This window comes from Macrobrachium rosenbergii, chromosome 11, assembly GCF_040412425.1.
Source record: "Macrobrachium rosenbergii isolate ZJJX-2024 chromosome 11, ASM4041242v1, whole genome shotgun sequence".
Taxonomy (NCBI): Eukaryota; Metazoa; Arthropoda; class Malacostraca; order Decapoda; family Palaemonidae; genus Macrobrachium; species Macrobrachium rosenbergii.
The window spans coordinates 1,662,628-1,687,604 of record NC_089751.1 but is presented as its reverse complement, the minus strand read 5'-3'; the positions used below and the strand labels follow the sequence as shown (position 1 = coordinate 1,687,604).

Here is a 24,977-nt window from a genome sequence, read left to right as displayed (position 1 = left end):
ACATCTCTGTTGGTTATCATGAACATGTATTTTACAATGTATTTTACTGCACTGTAGGATGGAATATATAAAAAATTCAATATAAAATTTAGGCCTAAGGCCAAGAGCGGGACCCTATGACGTCATTCAAGTCTGAATGGGAAGCTGAAAGTAAAAAGGTTTTAAAGGTGTAACAGGAGGAAAACCCAGCAGCTGCACTTCGTAGCAATTGTTAGGAGGGTGGAAAGATGAAGACAAACTATGAACTGAAGCACGGTAAAAGGAATGAAAGGGGTTGCATCCAGGGGCCATGGAAGGGACACTGGAAAGAACCTGTAAGTAATGCCTACAGGGCACCAAGTGAGGTGCACTGACAGCACTACTTCCCTACAAGGTATTGCACTATAGGTAACGCATCTTATCTAACCAGTTACAGAAGACATAATACAGATATCATACCACCCCCCATGACAGTCATTAAAACTTCAAAAGGATCAAAATACTTTAACTTTTATAAATACAGTTGCTATGATACAAAGTTAATCAACTACAAAAGTAACTGCTGGTCGCATTTAAAAAATCTTAAACACTCAGGTAAAGATTACCAGTATCTTCAAGTTTTACAAAATAACCTCATTGCTGAAAATATAACTCCAATTGCACCACTACTATGACCATGTAAATAGTTTACATTAGTACTAACCTAACCCTACCGTACGGTTTCAGAATACATATGCTACACAGCCATTGAGATTTTGCATTTAGTACATAGCCGGTAATAGTTTTTAACACATGGATGTAACTTCACAGGGGGTATCGTTAGGAAAATTTATTGGAAAATCCAAAACCTTTTTATTTTAAAAGCAACGATTCATGGGCTAAATAAAAATAACCTTGGTAAATATAAAGGATACAACCACATCAAGGTATCATTTATTAATATAATTTTTTGGCTACACAACATAGAAAAAGAGTGTATAAAATGCAGCACAGGTGAGGTAAGTCGAGAAGTTGACTGAGGTAATGAGAAATTTGCCATCTTTGACCTCTAGTTTTAAATTCATCCCTCAAGGGGCTGGTACTAAACATGGTGTCCCTTGGAGTTTCTGCCATGTTTAGCACCAGCCCCTAGGGGATGAATGTAAAAATATGAATAAACGATGGCAAATTTTACATCATCCCGGTTAATTTTTCGATTATCTCTCCAGTACTACATTCTCTATACCCTTTTCTATACTGCTTATCCTACAGCCCAGTTGAGAAAGACAGACACTGGTTCAGTACTAAACATGGCATCCCACGGAGCTTCTGCCATGTTTAGCACCAGGCCCAGAGGGATGAATGTAAAAACATGAACAAAAGACGGCAAATTTCTCATCATCTTGGTCAATTTTAAATTATTCACCTGTATTGCATTCTTTGGAAGCATGAAATTTCAAGTCAGTGGGCCCTTTGATGGGCTTGTTCCAAATGTACAGGGTTCTCCATCTTCTGAATAATAATAATAATAATAATAATAATAATAAAAATAATAATAATAATAATAATTCTATACTCCTTTTCCTATATTTTTTAGCCTACCGGCCAATTGAGAGAGACGGACGCAGGTTCTGCCAACCACAGCAAACCCAACCCTCCCTAGAATGCTGTGTTCTGACCTAACCTGACCTTACCTTCCCGACCTGACTTAGGGCGCCGTGCCCTGACCTGGCGGGAGGGGGGGCGGCCGCCTGGACCGCCCCACAAGCAACAATAAACATGGAAAAGGCTTGCAACTACCCCAGATTGATATTTACGGTAAGGGAACACCCACAATACCCATCCCAGGGTAATGTATGGGTCAGGTCACCCTCAAATACCCTTAGGCGTCTCTAAAGGAATACCCTAGGGGTGATAGTGTCACTGACACCACAAGTGTTTATGACACTTTATATGTTTATATGACACTTTGAATTAAGTAATAGGCGACAGGTACGATCGGTATAACGAATGAAAACGAATAAATAGCGAAAAAACTCGGCTATCACAGGTACAGTATAGCCATGGTGGCAAAGTCATGTGACTGACTTACGAAAAATTGTAATAAATTCACGTCAATTCGTTAAGTTAGACCGGTATCAAAACGACACAACGAAAATTCGTTATAGACACGAATCGGAGACGTTATTTCGAATGGGGAAAATACAGTTATAGAATAATTACCGTAAATAAGTCGTATTTTGGCGACACTTTGACAAAGATTTCATCGTTTACGTTTGTGGTTAGAGGTGAGAATAACGAACCTAAAATAAAAGAAAAAATATATGAAATCGTTATATAATCTATGGAATATATTTTAACCCTTTTCACTAAAATGTTATATTTACTTATTATCACATCCAAAATTCATATTCTACGTCCAATATCTGACATTAAATATAATATTTGTATTCTTTGCAATTTCCTTTAGGCTCATATTTGAATCATTTTCATTAAAAATTTTGAATACATTTATTATCATATTTAATATTTACGTTCAATATCATATTTTCCATATGACTGAGATTACTATTCTTCGTAATTAGCTTTAGGCTCGTCGTTTTCAAGAAATTTATGGGGACTGCGACGTTATAACCACCTATAGGGAAATAGTAACTAAAATAAAAAAAATAAAATAAAATTGAACTATTAATAGTATCTGACAACTTTGCTTGTTTACAAAAACATTTAACCTTCGATTTTACGTAAATAACAACGAATTTGAACAATTTAATATACGAAGTAGATTAAACATATATTCTTATTTACTTTGGTTCTTAAGATTATTCTTTGTTTTGGCTAAAATCGCCAAAATAAATCTATTTATAAAACATTACAAAGCAACTATTGAAATTCTGGCTTTGTACTGCATAGAACTATTGTCAAAGCATTAGATAAATTTCATACAAAAATATTTATTTGAAGATTTTGAATTACACAAATAAAGTTTGTTTATTTTATATTTAATAATATAAAAACCATTAATAATGGAATATTTTTATAAAAATCATAAAATTTAAAAGGTATTTTCCCTTTAGAGCTTGGTAAAGCAAACAGTCAGGCGATCTTCGAAACTTGACAGAATATTTTAAGTAAAACACAACGTCATATGTAAAAATTCAATAAATAAACAATTTATGAGCAAAAATACAAATACCCGTTAAGCATCAATAAATTCTATACCTTAAAAATTGAGATTTTACAGCAAATTAAAATATATTTGCGAGGTTTTGTCGAGTCGTCTTGTAGAATATTTCCAAGACGTCATTGAATGAGAAACTGGACTAGAATAGCATTGAATTCGTTACGTGTAAAACTGATTCAATTTGGAATGACTTTGGCATAAATCTGTACTAAATCACATCTTTAGGCACACGAATGAGTCAGGACTATACCATTTAAAATATTTACTTCAAATAATGATTTTTACAGTCATTGGCAATATCTTGTAATTATGTACAATATTATCTATGATTTAAAGCATTATTTGTAAAATATCTCTGTTTGATATAAAATGTAGATTATTAAATTAATGAAGAGACAGTTTGATTAGTGGAATCTACGAAAATCCTTGATAGAAATATATATAAAAATAGTCATTGGCAACTTTTACCAATCACATAACTCGAACCATTTTGATACATAATACTAATCCCCATTAAATCTGTAGTATACAAGAGATCCTATATTTATATGACAAAATATATATTTTATATAAATTAAAAATTTCATCTTTGTCCTATTTTCATTATAGACTCGTTTACCTCAAAAAACATCGTCTATTCTTCATCGTCTGCTAGTAATTTAAAAAAAAAAATACTATATTGTCTTGTATGCTTTAATAACTATAAAATATTTTACATTTTTATTTCTAAGAGACACTTATATTAAAAACACTTTAAAATACTAATTTTCCAACAAATCCAACTATTTTCTATTGTAAAATAAATTATCTTTAAGGCTTTCTGATCTGAATGTTTTGGTAACTGGACAAAAAAAAAAACAATTAATACTAACTGACAATCTTGTTTGCTCGCATGTAAATTTAACTCTGATTTTACCTTCCAAATAAATGTTTAATTTAACGATTTAATATGAGATATATGAATGGTAAAATCACTTATTCATATATTGTTTCTTTATTTTGGCTAAACTAAAAATAAATCTATTATTTTAAAAATCATATAGCAAATCATTGAATCGTGAGAATATGAATTCATAACTATTGCCTAAGCTTTAAAAAAAACTAACCATAAAAATATATATTTCAAAATGTTTAATATTATGCAAGAATGTAACTAAAATATTATATTTAATGATATCAAAACCTATCAGTAATGGAGATTTTTTCAATAAAAACAAGAGATCTTAAAGGTATTTTCCCTTCATAGTTTGGTAAAAGAAACAATATACAATTGTATTTAACTATTGTCTAAGCTTTAAAAAACCTACATATAAAAATATATATATTTGAAAATATTTAATATTATGCAAGCATATTACTCAAATATTATATTTAATGATATCAAAAGCTAGCAGAAATGGAATTTTTTAAAATTAAACAAACAGTAAGATAATCTTTGAAACTTGACAGAAAACTCAAAGTAAAACATCAAATCATATTTAAGAAGTTAATAAAAAGACAACTTATGGGCCCTAATTTATGTAAATTAAATCTTAATAAATGTTATACCTTAAAAATTGAGATTTTACCATAACATTAAAATATTTTTGCGAAATTTTGTCGAGTCTGCTTGTAAAATATTTCCAAGACGTCATTGAATGGGAAACTGGACTAAATTAACACTGAATTCATTTTGGAAATGTATTAAATCTGGGATTAAAATTGGCATTGATCTCATAACTATATCATATAAAAGATTTACTCTAAATAATGGTTTTAAATGTAACTGGTAGTATCTTGTAATTGTGCAAATTATTTTCCACGATTTAAAGCTTTATTTATAAGATATCTATCTATTTAATATGAAATATGAATTATGGAATTATCTAAGTCTCCTTAGCTATTAAGAGTAATTATTTTAAATTGTTGAAATTATTTATAATATATAAAATAACTAATAGCAACTTAACAATTCACGTAACGTAAAGGCTTTCGATATATGATGATTTAATCACAAAATCTCTCAATCTAACCCATACTTAAATCTAAAATGAACAAAAGTTCCTATATTTATACGAAAATATATATTTTATATATTTTCAAAATTTCATCTCATTGTCATATTTTTTATTTTAAGTTCGTTTACCTTAAAAATATTTGTCTGCTATGTGTCATCTGCTGGGAATCTTCAGAAAAGGACTATTAACTCTTATGCTTAAAACTGTAAAATATTACGTATTTTTATTTTTAAAGGAATTTTATATAAAAATGTATAAATAGATATTAATTTTATAACAAATAAAACCGCATTTTATTGTAAAATAGATAATTTTGAAGGCTTTCTGCTCTGGATGTCTTGGTAATTGAGAGAGCAGACGATTATCTGAAGAGATCGAACTGTAATTTGAGTAAAATTGATTTATGGTGAAGTGGAAGTGGAGAAAAATGAAGTGGGAGGAATAAAATGAACTGTGAGTGTTTGAATGCATGAACTATATATATATATATATATATATATGAGAGAGAGAGAGAGAGGGGGGGCCTACTGACAGCCTAAGCACTTGCACCTTTGAATAACCCATTGTGAGAGAGAGAGAGAGAGAATGACCTTGTGACAGCGCAAGCACATGTTCCTTTGAATAACACACACACAGAGAGAGAGAGAGAGAGAGAGAGAGAGAGAGAGAACGCTACTCAAAGCGTCTCAACCAGACAGACAAGTGCAAATAACATTAAAGGTGTTTATCTTAAAATTTTGCATATAATCTTCGACCTAATGTGCATTTGGTTGTCACCAGTATCATAGCATCTTATTCCTCAATGATTCAAAATCACTCATTCTACCTCTGAAGTTTCTGAGAATTTCAACCAAGAGTGATTATCCAGACTAGGCTTATATAGCATTATCTTACTCCACGATTCAGAGTTGCTCAGTTACCAGATAACGGTATCACGAAACCAAATGGAAAAATTAATTATATATATAAAATGAGGCATAATAAACGAAGCAGGAACTCAGTGCAAAAGGTGATTAGACATTAGACTATGTCATGTCAAACGGCAGGGCAACTGGGTCTGCCCCAATCTTTATATATATCCTTTTTTTCTTCAAGCTTGTTTTTAAAATATTTTTACAGCCTATCTCCTCTTCTCCCCCCCTCCTACCCCTACAACCACAATGCCCCGTCCCTGTATGCTTGGAATGATGCCAAGAGAAACGGAGTTGGATTTTCAATAAACAGAGTAATACGTCATAATCCTTATCTAGGAAGGATAACGCAATGGTAGGGATAGGGGTTAAGAGAGAGAGAGAGAGAGAGAGAGAGAGAGAGAGTCTTCAACACCGAAAAGGGAATTTTGCCTGTATTCCCAAAGGCCGTAAGGTCGAGACCGCCGCTTCGTTTCCTTGGTTAACAACGGCTAGTCTTTCCTCTTCAAATTCAGTGTCTTCTTTACGACGTCCTTGATTTTCCTCTATGATTTCCACCTCCTCTTGATTTGATGTTTCCCATTCTAACTCGTGTGCTTCTTCATTTTCCTCTTGATAATATCCTTCCTTGTCCTCATTTGAAATTTTCTTGACGGCATTTTCTTCCTTTTCCATATCTGCCAGTCTGTCTTTCAGTTTTTCATTTTCTCCTTCTAATTCGGCGATCCACTTTTTCATTAGTTGGACGTCTTCATTCACAAGCTGATTCTTTTCCTTCTCGTCTTCCACACGTTGACGCATTGAACTAATCTTCAATTCTCTTTCGACTAATAAATCCTTCAGTCTTTCCTTTTCGCCTGCTATTTTCAGTTCTTCAATCCAGTTCTTCAGTTGATTAACTTCCACACGTTGAACTGAAATAATTCAGTTCTTTTTCGTTTTTATAATAATTCCTTCAATCTTTCCTTTTCGCCTGCTATTTCAGCAATCCAACTTTTCATAACTAGAACTTCTTCATTCACAAGTTGATTCTTTTCCTTCTCATCTTCCACACGTCGACGTACTGAGCTCATTTCCAATTCTCTTTCGACTAATAAACCATTCAGTTTTTCCTTTTCGCCTGCCATTTCAGCCTTTTCCGGTTTTTCACAACTTTGATTCTTTTCCTTCTTCTTCAGCCAGCTCTTTCAATTCTCTTTCGACTAATAAACCATTCAGTTTTTCCTTTTCGCCTGCCATTTCAGCAATCCGGTTTTTCATTACTTGGATTTCTTCAGCCAGGCTTTCATTTTTCCTCTTTTCATCGTCTAGCTTTTCCATCGACTCGGCAATCTGAGATTCCCTATGAGCCAAATCCCGCTGCAGGTATTGAACTTCATCTTCCATCATCTGTACCTTTCGCTCCATGCCTAAATTCTTTTGGGCCTCTTTTTTCAGACAGCTCTCAGAATCACAATTTCTGGCACGAAGAACAGTTACTTCTTGTTTTAAATCTTTCAGGTGCTCGTCGCGTTCAGTAGCCAGCTGCTTCATTTTGTTTCTTTCTGCTTCGTGATTCTTCACTTTCTCTTCAAGATAACAACAATATACCTCGTTATCCATTGCTTGAGCCTTCATTTCTTGAATTACGTTTTGACATTCTTCATTTTGCTTCGCGAGGAACAGGTTATGAGAGGCAAGCGCTTTATTTTCGCTCTCAGCTTGCCTTAGCCTCGCCTTATCATCATCATGAGCTTTGACAAGCTCTTCAAAGCGAGACTTCTCTGCCGTTAAATCCTTTGCCATATCTTCATTCTTTTCTACTAGAACTTCTTCCTTATAACGACTTTCTTCAATTTCATCAACGAGATCTACGTTCCTTGAATAAGCATCATCCATATATATTATATATATATATTAATATTTTCCCAAAGCAATTCGAGGTCGTGGCTGTCATTTCAGATGACTGAAATAATAATTATCAATAGTTTTGGAAAGCTCAGGCAAGTTGCTTCGGGGGTGGGGGGGAGGGTTCCCCCAGGAGGAGGAGGAAGAGAGGGTCGAGGTAGTATCTTAAAACTCCTCCTTCTCATACTCTCATCTTTGTGATGGAAAACCTCCAACGAACTCCATTTTTATACAACAAGACACGTTTTACACAACAAAACCTGGCTTTATTATTGGTGTGGCATGATACCATGGGCATAGGAAACTGTTGCCCAAAAGCCATGGGCACAGGAAACTAACCCTAAAGCCACGGGCACAGGAAAATGCCCGCACCACTCCCAGCCCGACAGTGACGAATGAATAGAGCGAAAAAATATACATATTTAAAACAAGTTACATTGGTTAATTGCTTTATTATGATATATAAAGCATCACCAGCGAGGCATACTGTAAGCAATACCCAAAATACAGGGCACTGAGGCGAGCTACCAAGGAACAGGAGTCGCCAGCCATTTGGCAAACCTAGACCTGCAGCAGATCTTTCTGTCTTAACGAATAGGCAACGAAAATAGTCAATACTTCATTCATTATTGAATAATTCAATTAACAATTTATTATTCAATGAATAATTCAAAGAGAAGGAGTGCTATTCAGCCCTTGGGGTGCCACGGATGTGGAAGAGGGGGAATATAACTATCTGGGCGTTGTCACTTCTCCGTAAATAGAGAGAGAGAGAGAGAGAGAGAGAGAGAGAGAGAGAGATTGTTATGGTGGATAGATCAAGAGGGTATTGTACCCACAGACATCTGTTTCTGCACCTTCCTGGGTAGGGATTACTTCCCAATCTGAGACAAGTGCTCGCACCACTCCCAGCGACAAATGATTAGAATATATATATATATATATATATATATATATATATATATATATATATATATATATATATATATATATATATATATATATATATATATATATATATATATATATATATATATATATATATATATATATATATATATATATATATATATAGATGCAACAGAAGAATTCACGTGGAAAGCGGAGTCGAATAAAGGAATAGGTAGACCAGTACTTGAGGAAACATTCTTTATTGCGACTAGTTTCGAAGTTCTAACACACCCCATCATCAGGCATCTAAAATAACAAATAAATACAATGAAAGAAAAAAAACACATTAAAATGAAATAAAATTAAACATCAGAACTAACTACCAAGAATTAAAATTGAACAGTACCGTTTAACCTATAAAAGCAAAAAGAGTCAAGAGAGGAATACAAGGCAAATACAAAGATAGTTACAGAAGATAGACACAGAATTAAAAACAAAGCAACTCAACTGACCGTTCATTATTACAGAGTGATGGTTTTTCTTTGATGGTATATAATGTTTCAATTGTGGTTAGCTCCACATCACTAGAACGACTGGCTAATATAGAAAAAGAATCTATACTCAGAGGATGGTCATGCTGATGGCAGTGCTCACGAATGGCACTAAATGCTTGTTTGTTAAGTGGCCTGTTTGTTCTAATTGATCGGCCTAGGTGTTCAAAGGCACGGACCCGAAACTGGCGCTTTGATTTACCAATATAAGTTGCATTACAGCAACTACATGGCATTTATAGACTACAGATGACTGTAGGTCTTTGGGCACCGTGTCTTTGAACTTGAAAAACTTTTGTATTACATTTTTAGGCCTGAATATGACTCTGAGACTAACTTGAGGGTAAAATTCCAATAGTAATTTAGATAAACGGTTTCTCAAGGAAAAACTGCTTTTACCCATGTAAGCAAGGAAAAATAAATTGTAGCTTTGTTTACTGTCACTTTTGGGGGACGTGGATTCATTAGTTTTTGGAGTTGTTTGCCAATGTATGTGTCAATAAATTTAGCACCGAATCCATTATGAAAAAGAATATCTTTGATACAAGAAAATTCAAAATGTAAGCTAAAATAATTGGAACAAATCTGGAATGCCCTAGTCACTAAAGTTTTCACTAAGTTCCTCTTAAAATTAATAGGTATAAAAGATGAAAATTTGGTTGAGAGTCCGGTGAAAGTTGGTTTTCTATACACCTCTGTATGAAACTCACTATCTTTGCGGCTTACGAGAACATCCAGAAAGGCCAGCTTTCCATCAGTCTCTATTTCTGACGTAAATGTGATATTTTCATGCTTCGAGTTTAAATACTCTAGAAACAAAGGAATGTGCGTGGGAGATCTGAAAATTAAAAAAGTGTCATCTACATAGCGTCTACATAGAAGTGGTTTGAAAGATGCCGGACATTCGTTCAATCGTCCTAACCTCATGATATGCAAGAAAGGCATTGGCTAACGTTGGACCCAGTGGATTTCCCATGGCAACCCCATCCTTCTGCTTATAAACCTTTTCATTGAAGATGAAAAAGCAATCGGTTGCTGCTAGAGATAAAAGTTTATGAAGTTGAGGTTTTGTAAAATATAGAATTTTATCAGAATCACTGTATAAATTATTAATGCAAATGTCAATGGTTTCAACTAAAGGTATATTCGTGAACAGTGACTTCACATCAAAGCTTGCCATAACACAATTATCGAAACTTTTACTCCCTATCTCTTTAACAAAGTAAACGTATCTTTAACCGTATACTCATTAATGGTTATAGGAGCAAGAATGGGCACCAGGTACTTGGAAAGTTTGTAGTTGAAGGTACCTATAGCTGACATGATGGGTCGTATGGGACACCCAGTTTTATGCACCTTTGGCAAACCATATAATATTCCTGGTCTGGAACCTGTTGTATAAAGATCTGAATAAACACCATCATCAATGGAATTTTCTGATTTCAGTTTTTTTCTCAAGAATCTGTTAATCTTATCCTCCTTGTTCAAAATGGTTGGGAGAACATCATCTCGAACTCTTTCAAACTTGGTATGGTCATTCAAAACCTCATTTACTTTAGAAATATAATCGGTCTTGTTAAAAACAACAACACCGTTACCCTTGTCTGGTCTGGTAATGACTATGGATTTGTCTTTGCTAAGTGCCTTATTGTGTCATACTCTTCTCTGGATATATTATGTATAAAACTGTCTTTTTACAACAGAAAGAAGAAAATGCCAAATGTTTCAGAGAATTCTTGAAAAAACCAAAACCTTTATCATGTTTGTCATAGAAATCAAATTTCAAAATATTTTTGAAAAACATTTCAAAAGTACAAAAGTGATTGATAAAATCAGGTCTACCGTAAGACAAAACAAACTTCATTCCTTTACTTAACACTTTCTTTTCAATATCAGAGAAGACTTTACTGGAGTAATTAAATAATTGGGGTGGGTGGATATGTTTTAGGCTTACTTCAAGGTTTCCTTACAGGTTGGCAGCAGTGAGTTGTTGTTGTTAATGGGAATTTTAGCGAAACTGTTGTGTCTGGAGTTCCACAGGGTAATGCTTTTGGTCCACTGTTATTTTTAGTGTATACAAATGATATAGTTGTTGGCCTGGAAAACGAGATTGTTCAGTATGCCGATGATGCAACGCTTGTGGCTGTTGCAAAGTCTTCACTTAAGAGAAATGAAGTTGCCCTTAGTCTCATTGTAACATGGATCGGATTTGTGAATGGTGTAGTTGGTGGGTTATGAGGCTGAACTCCAATAAAACGAAAGCACTGCTGATTAGCAGAAACCGTACAGGTCTTCCACCCTACCCTCCTTTTCAGGTGGAAGGGACTCTCCTAAATGAGTCTAAAGTTTCACTATTCCAGGTGTAACTTTTGATTTACATCTTACTTTTGAGAAACATCTAATGAAAGTGTCAACAAACTCTGCATGAAAGTTAAGGTATTGTACGTAAGGTCTCATATATTTATAAAAGTGATAAAATCAATGCAACCTGTTTTAGGTCATTAGTCCTTCCTTTACTATACTGTTCTCAGGTGTGGATATCTGCTTCTGCCAGAGATTTGTCTTTTTTACATAGAGTGGTTCGTGGTGGTAGGTTTCTCGTTCATAATACAATCCCTTATGACTTGGACCGTTGACGGATGGTCTCTTGTTTGTCAATTTTTCATAAGTCGTATTTTAACTGAGATCCTTCATAGTCACAATTGATCCCTGATCCCCTTTTCCTGCCGAGAGTAATCAGATTTGCTGAACGGCACCACCAATGTCCAGTAAATATGCCTTGCTGTTGAACTTCTTTGTTCCAGAGGTTCTTTATTCCTCACATCGTTGGACTGTGGAACAGTGTCCCTGAGGATATTGTGCAACTGGAACTTCAAAAGTTCAAGTGAAGATGCAATGCAACACTACCTTATTACTATTCTTGTATTTGAATAATTACTTACATTTCTATTTGTTCATTAATTTATTAATTTATTTTTTTAATTGATCTCTTCTTTCTCTATTTCCAATTATTAATGAACACCATACTCTTTGGAAGCTTGAATTTCAAGTCAGTGGCCCCTGTGGGCTTTTTCCATATAAATAGGGTTCATTTTCTGAATAATAATAATAATAATAATAATAATAATAATAATAATAATAATAATAATAATAATAATAATAATAATAATAATAATAATAATAATAATACAATGGGAGTAGACCCTCTTTTAAGCAAGTTTTGTTAAAAAGAATGGCATCATCCATAGAACTTATTTTATGCAATGTCTTCTCAGTTCTTCTCACTATTCTCTTTTCTTCAAGGCTAATATCTGCTAAGAGCTGGCCAATGTATGTAATCTGGATAAGGAGAAAGGCAATACTTCTAAATATAGTCGTTTTATCCTGGTACATGCAGGTGGAAGTTAAACGTGGCGTGGTATATCTATAGAGTTTTGCAGCAGTATGCAGTAACTAAATTCTCGACGTCGTCCTCGAGTGGCAGCGTCGTTCTTAAGTAGTAGATGATCTTTGTAGAGGTTTTCTAAGGGCATCGACGTTTCTAGCCATATTGTTTGCTTACTTTCAAGATGGGGTGGCCTGCAGGGCCGATAAGACTGCTGCCTTCCTGCTCACCTTCACTGAGGAATACCATTGTAAGCTGGATCAGATCCTGGTGGACAGCAGGAAATTTCAAAGAATCACCAAAACCCAGTAGACGACATCAAGAGCAAGACCAATAAGATCATCGAGACTGTCACTGCAACTTCCAACATCCTTCACCTGCCGCTGGTTGTAGGGAACCATGACCTTGGCTACACATATGGGAACGTTAAAATGCATAAACTGGGGTACCCACTATGCCCCATTATTAGCCAGATTGCTACCCCTGCGTACCAGCTTGCAAAGAAACTGGATGCTATTTTGACTTTGTATGTTCCAGATGACCACAGCTTGAAGTCCTCTGCTGGGGTTTTCAGAAGCCTGGAAGCGTCATCACCTCGACGGACGTGGATTCCCTCTTCACAAACGTCCCCGTGGGTGAAACAATCCAAATAATATTAGACTGTGTATATAGAGATGATACCACACCCCCATTAAAACATCTCCGAGCATGCACTCCGGACACTTCTTGAGAACTGTACAAAAAAAGGCCCCTTTCTCCACACCCAGAGGCCAATATGTACATACAAAAAGATGGTGTAGTGACGGGTTCTCCCCTTCGGAATACTCTTCGCAAATTCCTATATGGGCACTGTGGAGCGTCGGGTATTCACCACCATTGAGAACCCGTTGATGTACATCCAGTACATTGATGACAACTTTGTTAGCGCCAGCACGGAGGAGAAGTACAACACCTGCGGCAAGCTTTCCACAACCACAGTCACCTCAACTTTACCGTCGAATATTGCTGTGATTGTCACCTCCTCTTCCTCGACATCTTCATAGGGCAACAGGAGGAATGCTTCATCACACAAGTCTATACAAAACCCACGAACCTGGGCATGTGCCTGAATGGGGAGAGTGAGTACCCAGAGAGATACAAACAAATGCACTGCAATCAGCGCCTTCGTCAGGAGAGCCCTCTCACACTGCTCTTCTTGGAAAGGCACACACAAACCGAATTAGAATGTGTTGCCCAGGTCTTAATTAACAATGGGTACTCCAACCGGGAAGTCACAAAACGCATCCATAGGACCATTGATAAATGGTGCCAGCAGGAACCTCACCCGACCGCCCTTGAAGACACTACTATCTTTATTAGGGTGTGTTTCACACAAACTACAAAGAGGACTAGTACATCCTTTGCAACATCATAGAAGGGAATGACTGCACTGTGGACCCGGAGAAAAAGGTCAGATTAGTGATTTAATATAAAAGTAAAAGGCTAGTAGCCTGATTATGAAGAACAACCAGCCCCCTCAGTGCAGGACCCTCTGAAGAGAACCAACGCGGTCTATCGGTACAAATGCCCAGTGCGAGAATGCCTCGGTGCTTACATTGGTATGACCACGATGAGATTTTCCAAGAGGATCTCATGCTATGTTCAGGAAGGCACTATAATATTAAAATAAAAAGGAGTGATCTGATTCCCAATATCCGAATTATCGACAATGCTGCAGACCAACACCGCCTTCACCTACTGGAGGCTCTACACATTCGAAAGGAAAGGTCTAGTCTTAACAACATGCAGGAAACTTTCCATCTCCCGACGACAGCACGTAGAATGCCACCTGTCGGTATTCCTGAGCCGAGCAAACAGACCAATCAGGAACTGCCTCCATCTGCTGTGACAGACTCGTTGTTGTTGTTGTTATTGATTAAGCTGGCCTTATGCCAGCACGGGCTCTCTCACAGAACAGCCCGTAAGTCATTTTTTGATGTGCAGGTGAAATTAAGGATATGAAGATGATTAATTTATTTGTGATTTACAAGTGTGCCAGTGAAATGGTGTGAAATGAAAGGTTAACAGGTGTGGTTGCAAACCTCTTTAAGCCCTAAGGCACCCGTCAATGGGAGAGAAAGAGCGATAGTAGCGAGTCCTGGCAAGTGGTAGATAGCCAGTTAGGGAAAATGAAATATTTATCGTCAGAGAAAAATCGGAAAAAACAAAAATTCTATGGAGATTTAACGCCATATTTAACTTTGAAAAACAGAAAGGAGCATCGATTAGTGGTAGGGATCGATGGAGGAAAATGAAGAATTTTAAGTTTTAGAGAACGCAGCATAAACAGAAGTAATAGCCTAAGTGGTAGTTAGAGCGATAGTTGAAAAATTTCCGTCGTTAGACGTGAGGCGGCCGAACAAAGGGGAAAAGGCTTTCAGTGGAAGAAACAGGACAGTTGCTAATCAAATGATTAACAACTATCAGAGTACTTGTCTCGGAGCTGCTGTCTGAGTTTATCCCCGGCGGGAGAAATGCAATGATGGTAGCAGATTTCTTCAAACAGATCGTGTGCCAATGAGAAAATCCTTTTTCTCTCTGTTCCAGGGTCTTTCTTTCCCGGTTTTTGCTGTTCTATTTGGGTTTTTACACCCAATCCTAACAGCTTTGGTTAGGGCACCAAGGAAGTCTAAAGTTGAGAAAAGCACCTGTGGCTGTTGTATTTCCGGGCTTGAGGCTTCAGGTTCGACGACAGGATTTGGAGTAGGTTGAGGAGGAAGAGAAGAGGCTTGAGGTTCTGGGTTAGGAGTAGATTGAGGGGTTGAGGGTGTTGGCTGCTCAGTTTGAGTCCCTATATCGTGACACAAAACAGGCGCTGCTTCAACCACTTGTTTGGTCGTTTGTACTCGTGGCTCTGGTGATGTCGTTGATCTAGGTGCAGGTGTTGCTATAGGAGGTAGTTTTGACAGGTTGGCTCTTGCTTTCAACTGTACAATGCGGGATAATCGAGCACTGCATCGTTTGAACCACGCATAATGACCTTCGGAACAGTTGGGGCACTTGGGCGTTATAGATTCCCCTTTTTTCAGTTTCTGGAAACAATTTCGTCCCATGCTTCTTGCTACAGATGGCGCACAGATTGCAGGGCCTCTGCAACATTCTTGATGATGACCATAACGCTGACATCTGTAGCACCTGAGAGGCTATGGCGTGTATTCCTCTGTGGGGTAGTATCCCCATGTCCTAAGTCACACTTGGCTTGGGACATGGTCCTCTGAAGGTGGTAAGGATCTTCCATGAAGGTGTTTTGTATCTGGTTAAACATCTCTCTGCATTCACAATATGGGGGGGAGGGGGGGCTCTAGAAGAGGACCCAGATGGAGCTCTATTGGATAATTACAGATGATGGCCTTGTTTAGCTTCTCATTTGGGTTTGGTAACTGAAATTCCGTGTTGTCCTTCAGGAGGTCAACTGCTGCTCGGTCTTTTGGAGTAATGGTGAATTCTCCTCAGTGGTTCGGCCGTGCTAAGATGTTGATGCTAGGGTTGTATTTTTGAAGAGCCACTACTTCAGCATATGAGGTCCGTCCTTCAGCAGGAAGCACTCGAAACTTCGGTAATGGAGGGTAATCATTTGGAGGGGGAAGAGGTAAAAGATGAGGGGGATTGGGGTGGGACAGAGGAAGAGGTGGAGGACGAGGGTCCGAGGACCTCAGAGGATGAGGAGGAGAGGTTTGCAAGGAAGAGGAGGAGGTGGAGGGCAAAGGGGAAGATGGGTGGGTTGGTAGATCAATTGTTGCCTGGTCGCTACCGGACCTCTTCTTCGAAGCTGGAGGGGGAGCTTCGTCCGCGAAGTAACCAGGAGACGGTAGTCGTTTCTTCTGATGTCGAGTCATGGTATCCACTTAATTTTCACAATGATAAACCCTTCAAAACGTCGAGGATAATCCAAAAAACAGCTGCTAAGGGCGAGTGATAAAGCCGTGAAACTGTCGAAACAGTATAGGAATTAGCACTAACCAGTGGGGGTCTTATGATTACAGAAGACCTGAGTGAAAGACCCTCTCAGTACCACCCACCCTGTCTCCAACATCTGCACGCGGAGATGAGCGCAACCATCTACGTCTGAAAGAATGCTTGGCTCAAGGTCACTAATTCCCTAACAGCCAATCAAAATTCAGCTCCCCTCCCACCAACGACTTGGGACCCTACAGTATATATACTGACTGATGAGCACATTCTAACCAGAACGAACCACCCCGTCTTGAAAAGAAGCCGACGATACGGCCAGAAACGTCGATGCCCCTAGAAAACCTCTACGAAGATCATCTACTACTTGAACGACGCTGCCACTCGAGGACGACGTCGCCACTCGAGGATGACGTCGAGAATTTAGTTACTGCTTACTGCAGAAAAACTCTATAGATATACCATGCCACATTTAACTTCCAATTGCGTGTACCAGAATATATATAATATAATAATATTCTGTATTTCAGCTCAGGGCCACATACAGTACTACTAATATTGAGAATAACAGTAAAAATATTAAAAATGATAATTAAAAAAAAGGTTGCATACAACTAATTTCCAGCTAGGGACGTTAGGTGGTTACAGAAGTCAGGTCCACAGGGCTAAATATGAGAAGTGGAAACAGAAAATCTCAATAATAATAAGTAAATCCCCCGTATTCGCGTTCTCAAGATTCGCAGATTTCTCTGTGGAACATATCTACCCATTATTCACAGAAAATTCGCCCATTCGTGGTATTTTTCACTGAGAAATATTCACTAATTACTGTATTTTCATATTTTCATGACTAAATGCATTTTTTGTGATAAAACTATTAAAATACTCAGGTATAAGCATTTTTAGAGGGGTTTTCTTGTGTTTAAACTACCAAAATAGGCAGTTCAATGTGATTTTAGAGGGTTTAAGGTATTCGCGGATTTTAGCTATTCGCGGGGGGTGTGTGGTACGCATCCCCCGCGAATACGGAGGGTTTACTGTAATAATATTAATTATAATATAATAACATATTAATACAATAAAAACAACAACAACAACAATAATAATAATAATACCAATACTGATAATAATAATCATAATAATAACAGATCCTGCAGATGACGTTTTAATAAATTACAAAAATAGAGAATAAGTATGCACAGCAACTCAGGCCACCCCTATGTGAAGGAAGATAATGCCATTTATGAAACAGAGCCTCATTATTCCATCTTTCCCACATTTTAGATCTTCTTGCCTCACTGCTTAGGATGCATCGCATAAGCAAATTGCTGCTGTTTCTCAGTCAGGTGATCAGACTGGACACTGTTTGCCTAACAATGATTTTTAAATTATCCAGGCGGTTTTCCACAAACATCTGTGTGGCAGAGTGGTAGCGGGGTGTGTTGACAAGGCATCTTAGAATGTCACTGTGTACAACGGTGATACGTAACCATGGCCCCTTGGGTATAGTTCGTCCAAAGAAAACACCCAAATATGCTGCAGCAGTACAAGCGGAAGAGGAGCAGCAGTTTCATGTCTCGGTGATGAAAGGCAAACCTCCTTGCAATCATGTTGCCAGTTGCACATAGTTTACAACGCCTCTGTTCTATGTCTGCCGTATCTTTTAGATCATCCGTGATGACTTGGCCCAAATATGGAAATTCATGCACCAATTCCAGATGATGATTTCCAAGGAAAATTTGTGGTTCTGCAGTATGCTTCGGCGATCGAGCAGCAACACGCACTGGGTCTTGGTTTCATTGTATAGGATATCAGATTCCTCTGCATATCTGTGGCAAATGTCGCAGGAGACCTTGCACTGATGGGGAAATCAGAGCCATATTATCGGCATAACAGAGATTGTTTATTGTTGTTTCGTTGATAAAACATCAGATTGGAAGTGAGTTCATTCCGACATTCAGGACATCTGCGTATGTATTAAACAGGTATGGAGAGAGAATGCTCCCTTGCCGGAGCCCGTTTAGGGAGCCGACAATTACCGTAATGTTTACATAAATGCTTTACACCTGCCCAAGATTACTCGGGGTTATGATGATGCTGGCTACATCTACGGCAGTGTGAAAACTCACAGGGTCAACAACCCCCTCTGACCCATAATAAGCCAGTGTGTGACTTTGGTCTACCAACTGGCCAAGACTTTGAACAAAGTTTTGACTCTATATACGTCCAGTGAACTTTGCATTACTTCATCTACAGTGTCTCTTGAAAGGCTTCACCCTGAGCCACCCCAGGGCATCATCACATCGTTGGATGTGGAGGGCCTTTTCACCAATGTGCCCGTAGGTAAAACAATACAGATGATCCCCGACAGGGTCTACAGAGACAACCACCAACTTTTACATGGGGGTTGTCAAGAAGCATGTCTTCAGTAAGATCCCCAGACCAGCAGTATACATTCAGTATGTCAATGACACCTTCATCAACGTCACCGATGAAGATGAACTGGAGACACTCAGGTGAACCTTTGAGGAGGAACCAGTTCTCCGCATCATGTGTGAGAGAAGTGTGGATGGCACCACTCCCTTTTTGGACATCTGTGTCACTAGAACTCCTCAAGGCTCTCACACACACAGGTCCATTGTAAGCCCACCGACATCAGGCTCTGCCTCATTGGCAATAGTGAATGCCTGGAAAAATTTAAATCCTTGGTCATGAACACCTATGTTTGTCATACCCTTTCATACTGTTCTTCTTGGAATACCACTTTCAATGATCTCAAACATATTGCCCAAACCCTAGTGGATGACGGATATTCTTACCGAGGGTGATGAGAAATGCCGTCGACAGGTGGTGTTGTTAGGGGAACCATGCCCCCCGCCCCCCCAAGAGTGAGAGGACCATTCTACTGTTCTACAGGGACTACATGAACACCAAGTACAAGCAAGACTAGGCAGCCCTGAAGAATATTATCGGTGCTCACGTAAAACCCACCGATGAAGACAAAAATGTTCAACTTATGATCTACTACAAGGATCGGAAGACTGCCCAGTAACTCATGAGGAACAGCCTTGTCACTAGCGATGATCCCATGAAGAGGAGAGGAGTGATTTACCAAATATTGTGCCCTGAGAATGGATGCTGCCATTTGTGCATTGGTTGACTACAACTGGACTCTCCAAGAGCTTCGCAGTTCACCTACACGAAAGGGTGTATACCAACACTACATGAGGGAACATGGTAGTGGCCTCCAACAGCAGAAGATTGTAAAGAGAGCAAAACTCTCCAACAGCGACAATAATCATCGCCAACTCCAATATAAGGAAGCACTTGCCATCCTCTAATGGAAACTGTCACTAAACGTAACCCAAGAGACCCCTCTACTCCCTTTCACTGTAAGGAGAACAGCAAGCCACGCCCTTGGGATAGCAGTTCCGTGCCACCAAATTAGGCAGCACGCCCTATGACCAAAACTCCTGGGACCTGACACCAACCAGTCAGCAACTACGTAGGTCAGCCAGGCTCTCCCAGATGAGTCATTCAACTCCCAGCGAACAGGAGAGCCCGACCCCCAAGATTCGCCAAATAATAATACAGGCAGTCCCCAGTTTACGACGGGGGTTCCGTTTTTACGCCGCGTCGTAAACCAAAAATCGTTGTAAACCAAAAAATCGTCGAAAATTGTCAAAAATCATAAGAAAACCTTACTTTTAATGCTTTGGGTGCATTGAAAACGATGTAAACTGCATATTTATTGAGTTTTTCTTAAAAAAACCTCCAAATTATGATTATTCTGCCGTTTTGGAGCCATATTTCTTCCGTCAGATTGGCGTATGACGTGTCGTAACCCCGGAACATGTGTCGTAAACCAGGAAATAATTTCTGATGAATATATTTGAAAAGCATCGTAACCTCGGAACGTCGTAAGCCGGACCCGTCGTAAACCAGGGACTGCCTGTAATAATAACAACCCCATATATAAGATGGAAGGACGTGAGTGTAGGTTAGCTATCTGATTAGGCACCAGTCTTTTCATTGGCAATGAAGGCATGTAAGTTTCCCTCCCCTCTTGACAAGGTGAGAGGAGGACAGGCAAAAAAAGCAAGTCTGTTGATCATATTTACCTGTTTTATTGTATCCAACACTTCAGCATGGGTTCTTACAGCTTGAATGAATAATGGCATACAAACCCTTACTTAATGGTCAAGAAGTCAGGCATCTGCTACATCCCATATGTGCAGTACACTGGAAGTGAGGGATCCCTTCTGCTCTTAACAGACCAGGAAGGCAACATCCCAAGTTAGGCAAACCTACCAGTCGGTCAGAGATTATCCAGACACCTCTCATCAATGGCTAAGTCTCCAGTGTAGAAAACGAAGGTTTGTATTTGTGTAGGAACAAATAGCAAATTTTAAAAGTAATTTGTATTTTTCCTACCAAACAAACCTGAAGCTCTTTACATTGACGGCCCACCTCAGCCACCCCTCTCTCTGGTACCTGGACCAGAAGGCAAAATGGAGTGCAGACTGACAGGTGGGCAGGGCTTCCCCCTGCCTGTTGGTAGCTGACTACCTTGTCAATAAGTTTGAATGGCTGTTCCAGCTCATGTTTGCAAGCTAAATCCTATGCAAAGAACTTCAGGTTTGTATGTTAGGAAGAATACAAATTACTTTTTTAGTTTGCTATATTGTTTGTGAAAGACTACTGTAAAGTACCATTTATGCTAATGGACCTTGTAAAGTGGATTAAACGAACTTAAGCTATCATACAAGTGCTAAGTGCACGAACAGTAATTGTTTCTACACATATTTGAACCTTCATTCTTTACATAGGGATTTAGCTAGTAAATGAGAGCTGGAACAGCTATTCACCTCTTGGTCTGCGCTCCACTTTGCTTCTGGCTGCTGTTAAGTCCAAGCACCTTTCACGATTCTCTGCCTAACTTTTCCTGCTCGAACTTTTGTTGATTAAATTTTAGTATTCCTTTTTTTGGGGGTTGTTGACTGTATTTGTAATGCAGTTTGTTCCTACACAAATATAAACTATGCTTAACATCGGGATTTAGCTTGTGAACGTGAGCTGGAAGGGCAGTTTGACTTTAAGACAAGGTCTTTAACTGTTGACAGGGAGGGGGAAGCCCCACCCACCTGCCTACATGTGCTCCACTTTACTTTCGGCTGCCATTGTGTAAAGACACCCCAGCGGACTCTCTGCTTGACATGCTGTTGGCTGTCTTTTCACACTTGTTTGAATTTGAATATATAAGTTGTATTTTGAGTTGTTTGTCTTTTAATTATGCCACAAACCCCTCAGTCAATTAAGACATCAACCTCATGCATGCAGGAAGCATGAGTGCAATCAGAATAACCCATGTTTGAAGTGCCTTTTCCGGCTGCCTGAACAATGGATGAAATTTGCCAGGAAGAAGAGGCAGAAGAAAGTCTCTCTTATGTCGTCAGAATGCAATACTCAGCCGGTGACACCAAAAGTCCTCTGCGGTACTTCCCTTCCACCTGCCAAGCTTCTTCTTGTTACTACTCCTGAGGGAGTAGTTTCCCCTTAGCCAACTCCTACTGTTGATTTGCCAGAGAGCTGCCAAGGCCGGGAAGACGTCTGGCAGGGTTTCTCCCTGAGAGCCTCTCTTCACTTGGAGGAGTTGTCCTTTGGCAGGACGCTCTTTCTTAGGGTGTAAGGAAGAGCTCTCCCTTATCCAGACCTTTGTTTCAGGTTTTGTGGAGGCTGAGGGGTTCAGGGGGCTGAGGCCCTCCCTGGCATCTCAGTTGGGCTGAATGTTTCTTCCCTTATTGACCACCTGAAGGCAATGGAAGGTCTTCCTGTGACTGCTTCAACCATGGCTGTTACAACTTCGACGGTCTTGGTCTCCACTGGCTCTAGGACCATCCCCACCTCACTGGTTACCCTGCATATATCTTCGGTAATGTATCCCCAGGTGTTGCCTCCAGTTTCATCCTTGGGGAAGGTCCTCCACCCACTACCTGTCTTCTGCTCTGACCTTCGCTAAGCTTGGGAAGAAGAGGAATTCCAAGAAGAGAAGGAAGTCTTCATCATCATAGTCATCTTTGTCTTCTTCCAAAGCTAGTAAGCAGAGGAAGAATGAAGTTACTTTACCTCTCCACAGGAAGTCTCATAGAGCTTCCAGCAGTCAGTCCTCTGCTGCAGAGAGGGCTGACAGGTCTCTCACTAGTGGCACACCAAGTACTGCTGCATCCATTGCTGAAAGCAAGATTGCAACCACTACCCTGGGGTTCTTTGGACCCCCAGTGTACCAGTACCAGCCCTGGTAGCACCCCTACCCAGGCCAGCAAGGGTTCCTTATCTTGGGAGCCAGGAATGGGTGCCAGCACAACCCAGCAACAGAAGGTAAGAAGAGCAAGCAGGTGCTCCATCCTCCCCCTCCCGCTATTCAAAGAGGGCTGCTTAGGGGTCCCAGGATAGTGACCCGGCCTTCCTGGCCCGGTCACCCAGACCTAGCAAGAGGAGGTCCCCCATTCAGTCTTCCCTCTTGTAGAAGCTCTGGCTTCTCAGAAGACTGGACCATGTTTGAGTGACAGCCCCAGCCCACGTTTGTGTCAGCAGAACCTCTCTCCGACCCACGCAGAAGTCATCAATGTGGGTTGGTAACCGCCCACAGCCTCTCTCACCTGTCAAGACTTCGGTCTTTGACAGGTTGGGCAAGGGTGCTCATCATCTATTACCTGTCCCCTTCACCTCCTCTTCAGGGTTTTCCGGGAGCCAGGAGCCAGACAGGCTTGGGGTTAAGAACTTGGACCATTCTTGTAAGGTGACCCAGAACAACCTGCCACTGCCAAGCATGTTCTTGTCGAGACAGGAACTCCTCCACTGCCTCTCTGTACCAGCTTATATGAGAATTTAAAGGGAAGACTCTCACTGCTGCTGTGTCTATCAGCATGCCCAGATACTTTACCCTCTGCTTGGGCATGAGATCTGACTTCTCAAAGTCGATCACTGCACCCAGGTCATGACAAAACTCAGAAAGATAATCTCTGTCCCAAAGCAATTGTGACAATGAGCTCGCCAGGACCAACCAATCGCCCAGGTATTTAAGAAGACGTATCCCTTGCGAACAAGCCTAAGCCAAGATCACTGTGAACGCCCAAGCGAAAACTTGGGGGTGGCTGAGAGCCAGAAACAAAGTGCCCAGAACTGGATCACTGTGACCTTAAGGGTAAAGTGGAGTTACTTCCAGGAGGACCAATGGATAGGTATTTGGTAATATGCATCCCTCAAATCCACCGAAAGCATGAAGTCATCCTCTCTGATGGAACCAAGAATTGAATGAGCCTTTTATGTCTTGAAATGGGTCTGGTGAAAGAACCAGTTCTGTGGAGAGAGGTCGATGACTGGCCTCTAGCTACCTGTCACCTTCTCCACCAGGAACAGGCGGCTGTAAAACCCTGGAGACTGGTCTTTCATGACTTCCAGAGCTCCTTTCTGGAGCTTTGCATTCACCCCTTCCTGAAGGGTGAGATCCTTCGGCAAGCTGGGAAAGTACGTTTGGAATCGGACTGGATCGAGAGTGAGGAGTGGCGAAGACCCAAGGGGTAGTAGATATCCTACCTGAAGAACATCCACTACCCAGGTCTCTGCTCCAGGTCACTCCTAAGTTGCCCAATGGCTCAACAGGCAATGAGGAGGGCTGAAAGGGGTGTGGCCATATGCCTTTTGCTTCTGGGGCAGAAGAAGACTGAGTACCTGTACCTCCATGAGAGACCGAGAAACTCTGGAATTTTCTCTGACCCAAAGAGGAAGGGCCAGCATGACCCAAAGGTCAGGCCGTAGTGCCGCGCAAAGACCAAAGGTCATAGACACCTCACCTCCAGCATGGAGGGAGGATCCCAAGACTAAGACGTTCTCAAGTGCCAAAGCCAACTCAAGACCAAAAAACCTAGAGAGTTGAGACAGCACAATGTCTTAACTCTTCATAATTAGATTCATCCACAGGTTTGCTGTCTGGTGGGTGAGGTAAGTAATAGCCCTACTTCCTGACAGCATGTCTCTTAAAAGATGCATACTCCTTGGGTGTAAGAGAGCCCAAAGAAGAGGCGATTTTGGCCACTGTCAGGGACCAAAGGTCGATCCAAGAGATTATCAAGAATGCTGCCATGGCAAAGAAAACCAAGCCGCTCCCTCCACAGGAGAGGGACACTCACCAGAGACCCCTGGAGATCTCTCAACCACTTGGGCGTACATCCTATTCAGTCCGAGGAATGACCCAGGAACATAGGA

General features: G+C 39.7%; 1 protein-coding gene across 1 annotated transcript; it reads right to left on the bottom strand.

Moving 5' to 3' along the window:
- Window positions 1-6,458: 6,458 nt before the first annotated feature.
- LOC136843462 (gelsolin-related protein of 125 kDa-like) lies at window positions 6,459-7,177 on the bottom strand. The gene is made up of 2 exons (XM_067111998.1): window positions 7,045-7,177; window positions 6,459-6,964 (listed from the first exon to the last, which is right to left on the bottom strand). Exons 1-2 carry the CDS (start codon window positions 7,175-7,177, stop codon window positions 6,459-6,461), a joined length of 639 nt encoding a protein of 212 aa, XP_066968099.1.
- Between the last annotated feature and the right edge of the window lie 17,800 nt (window positions 7,178-24,977).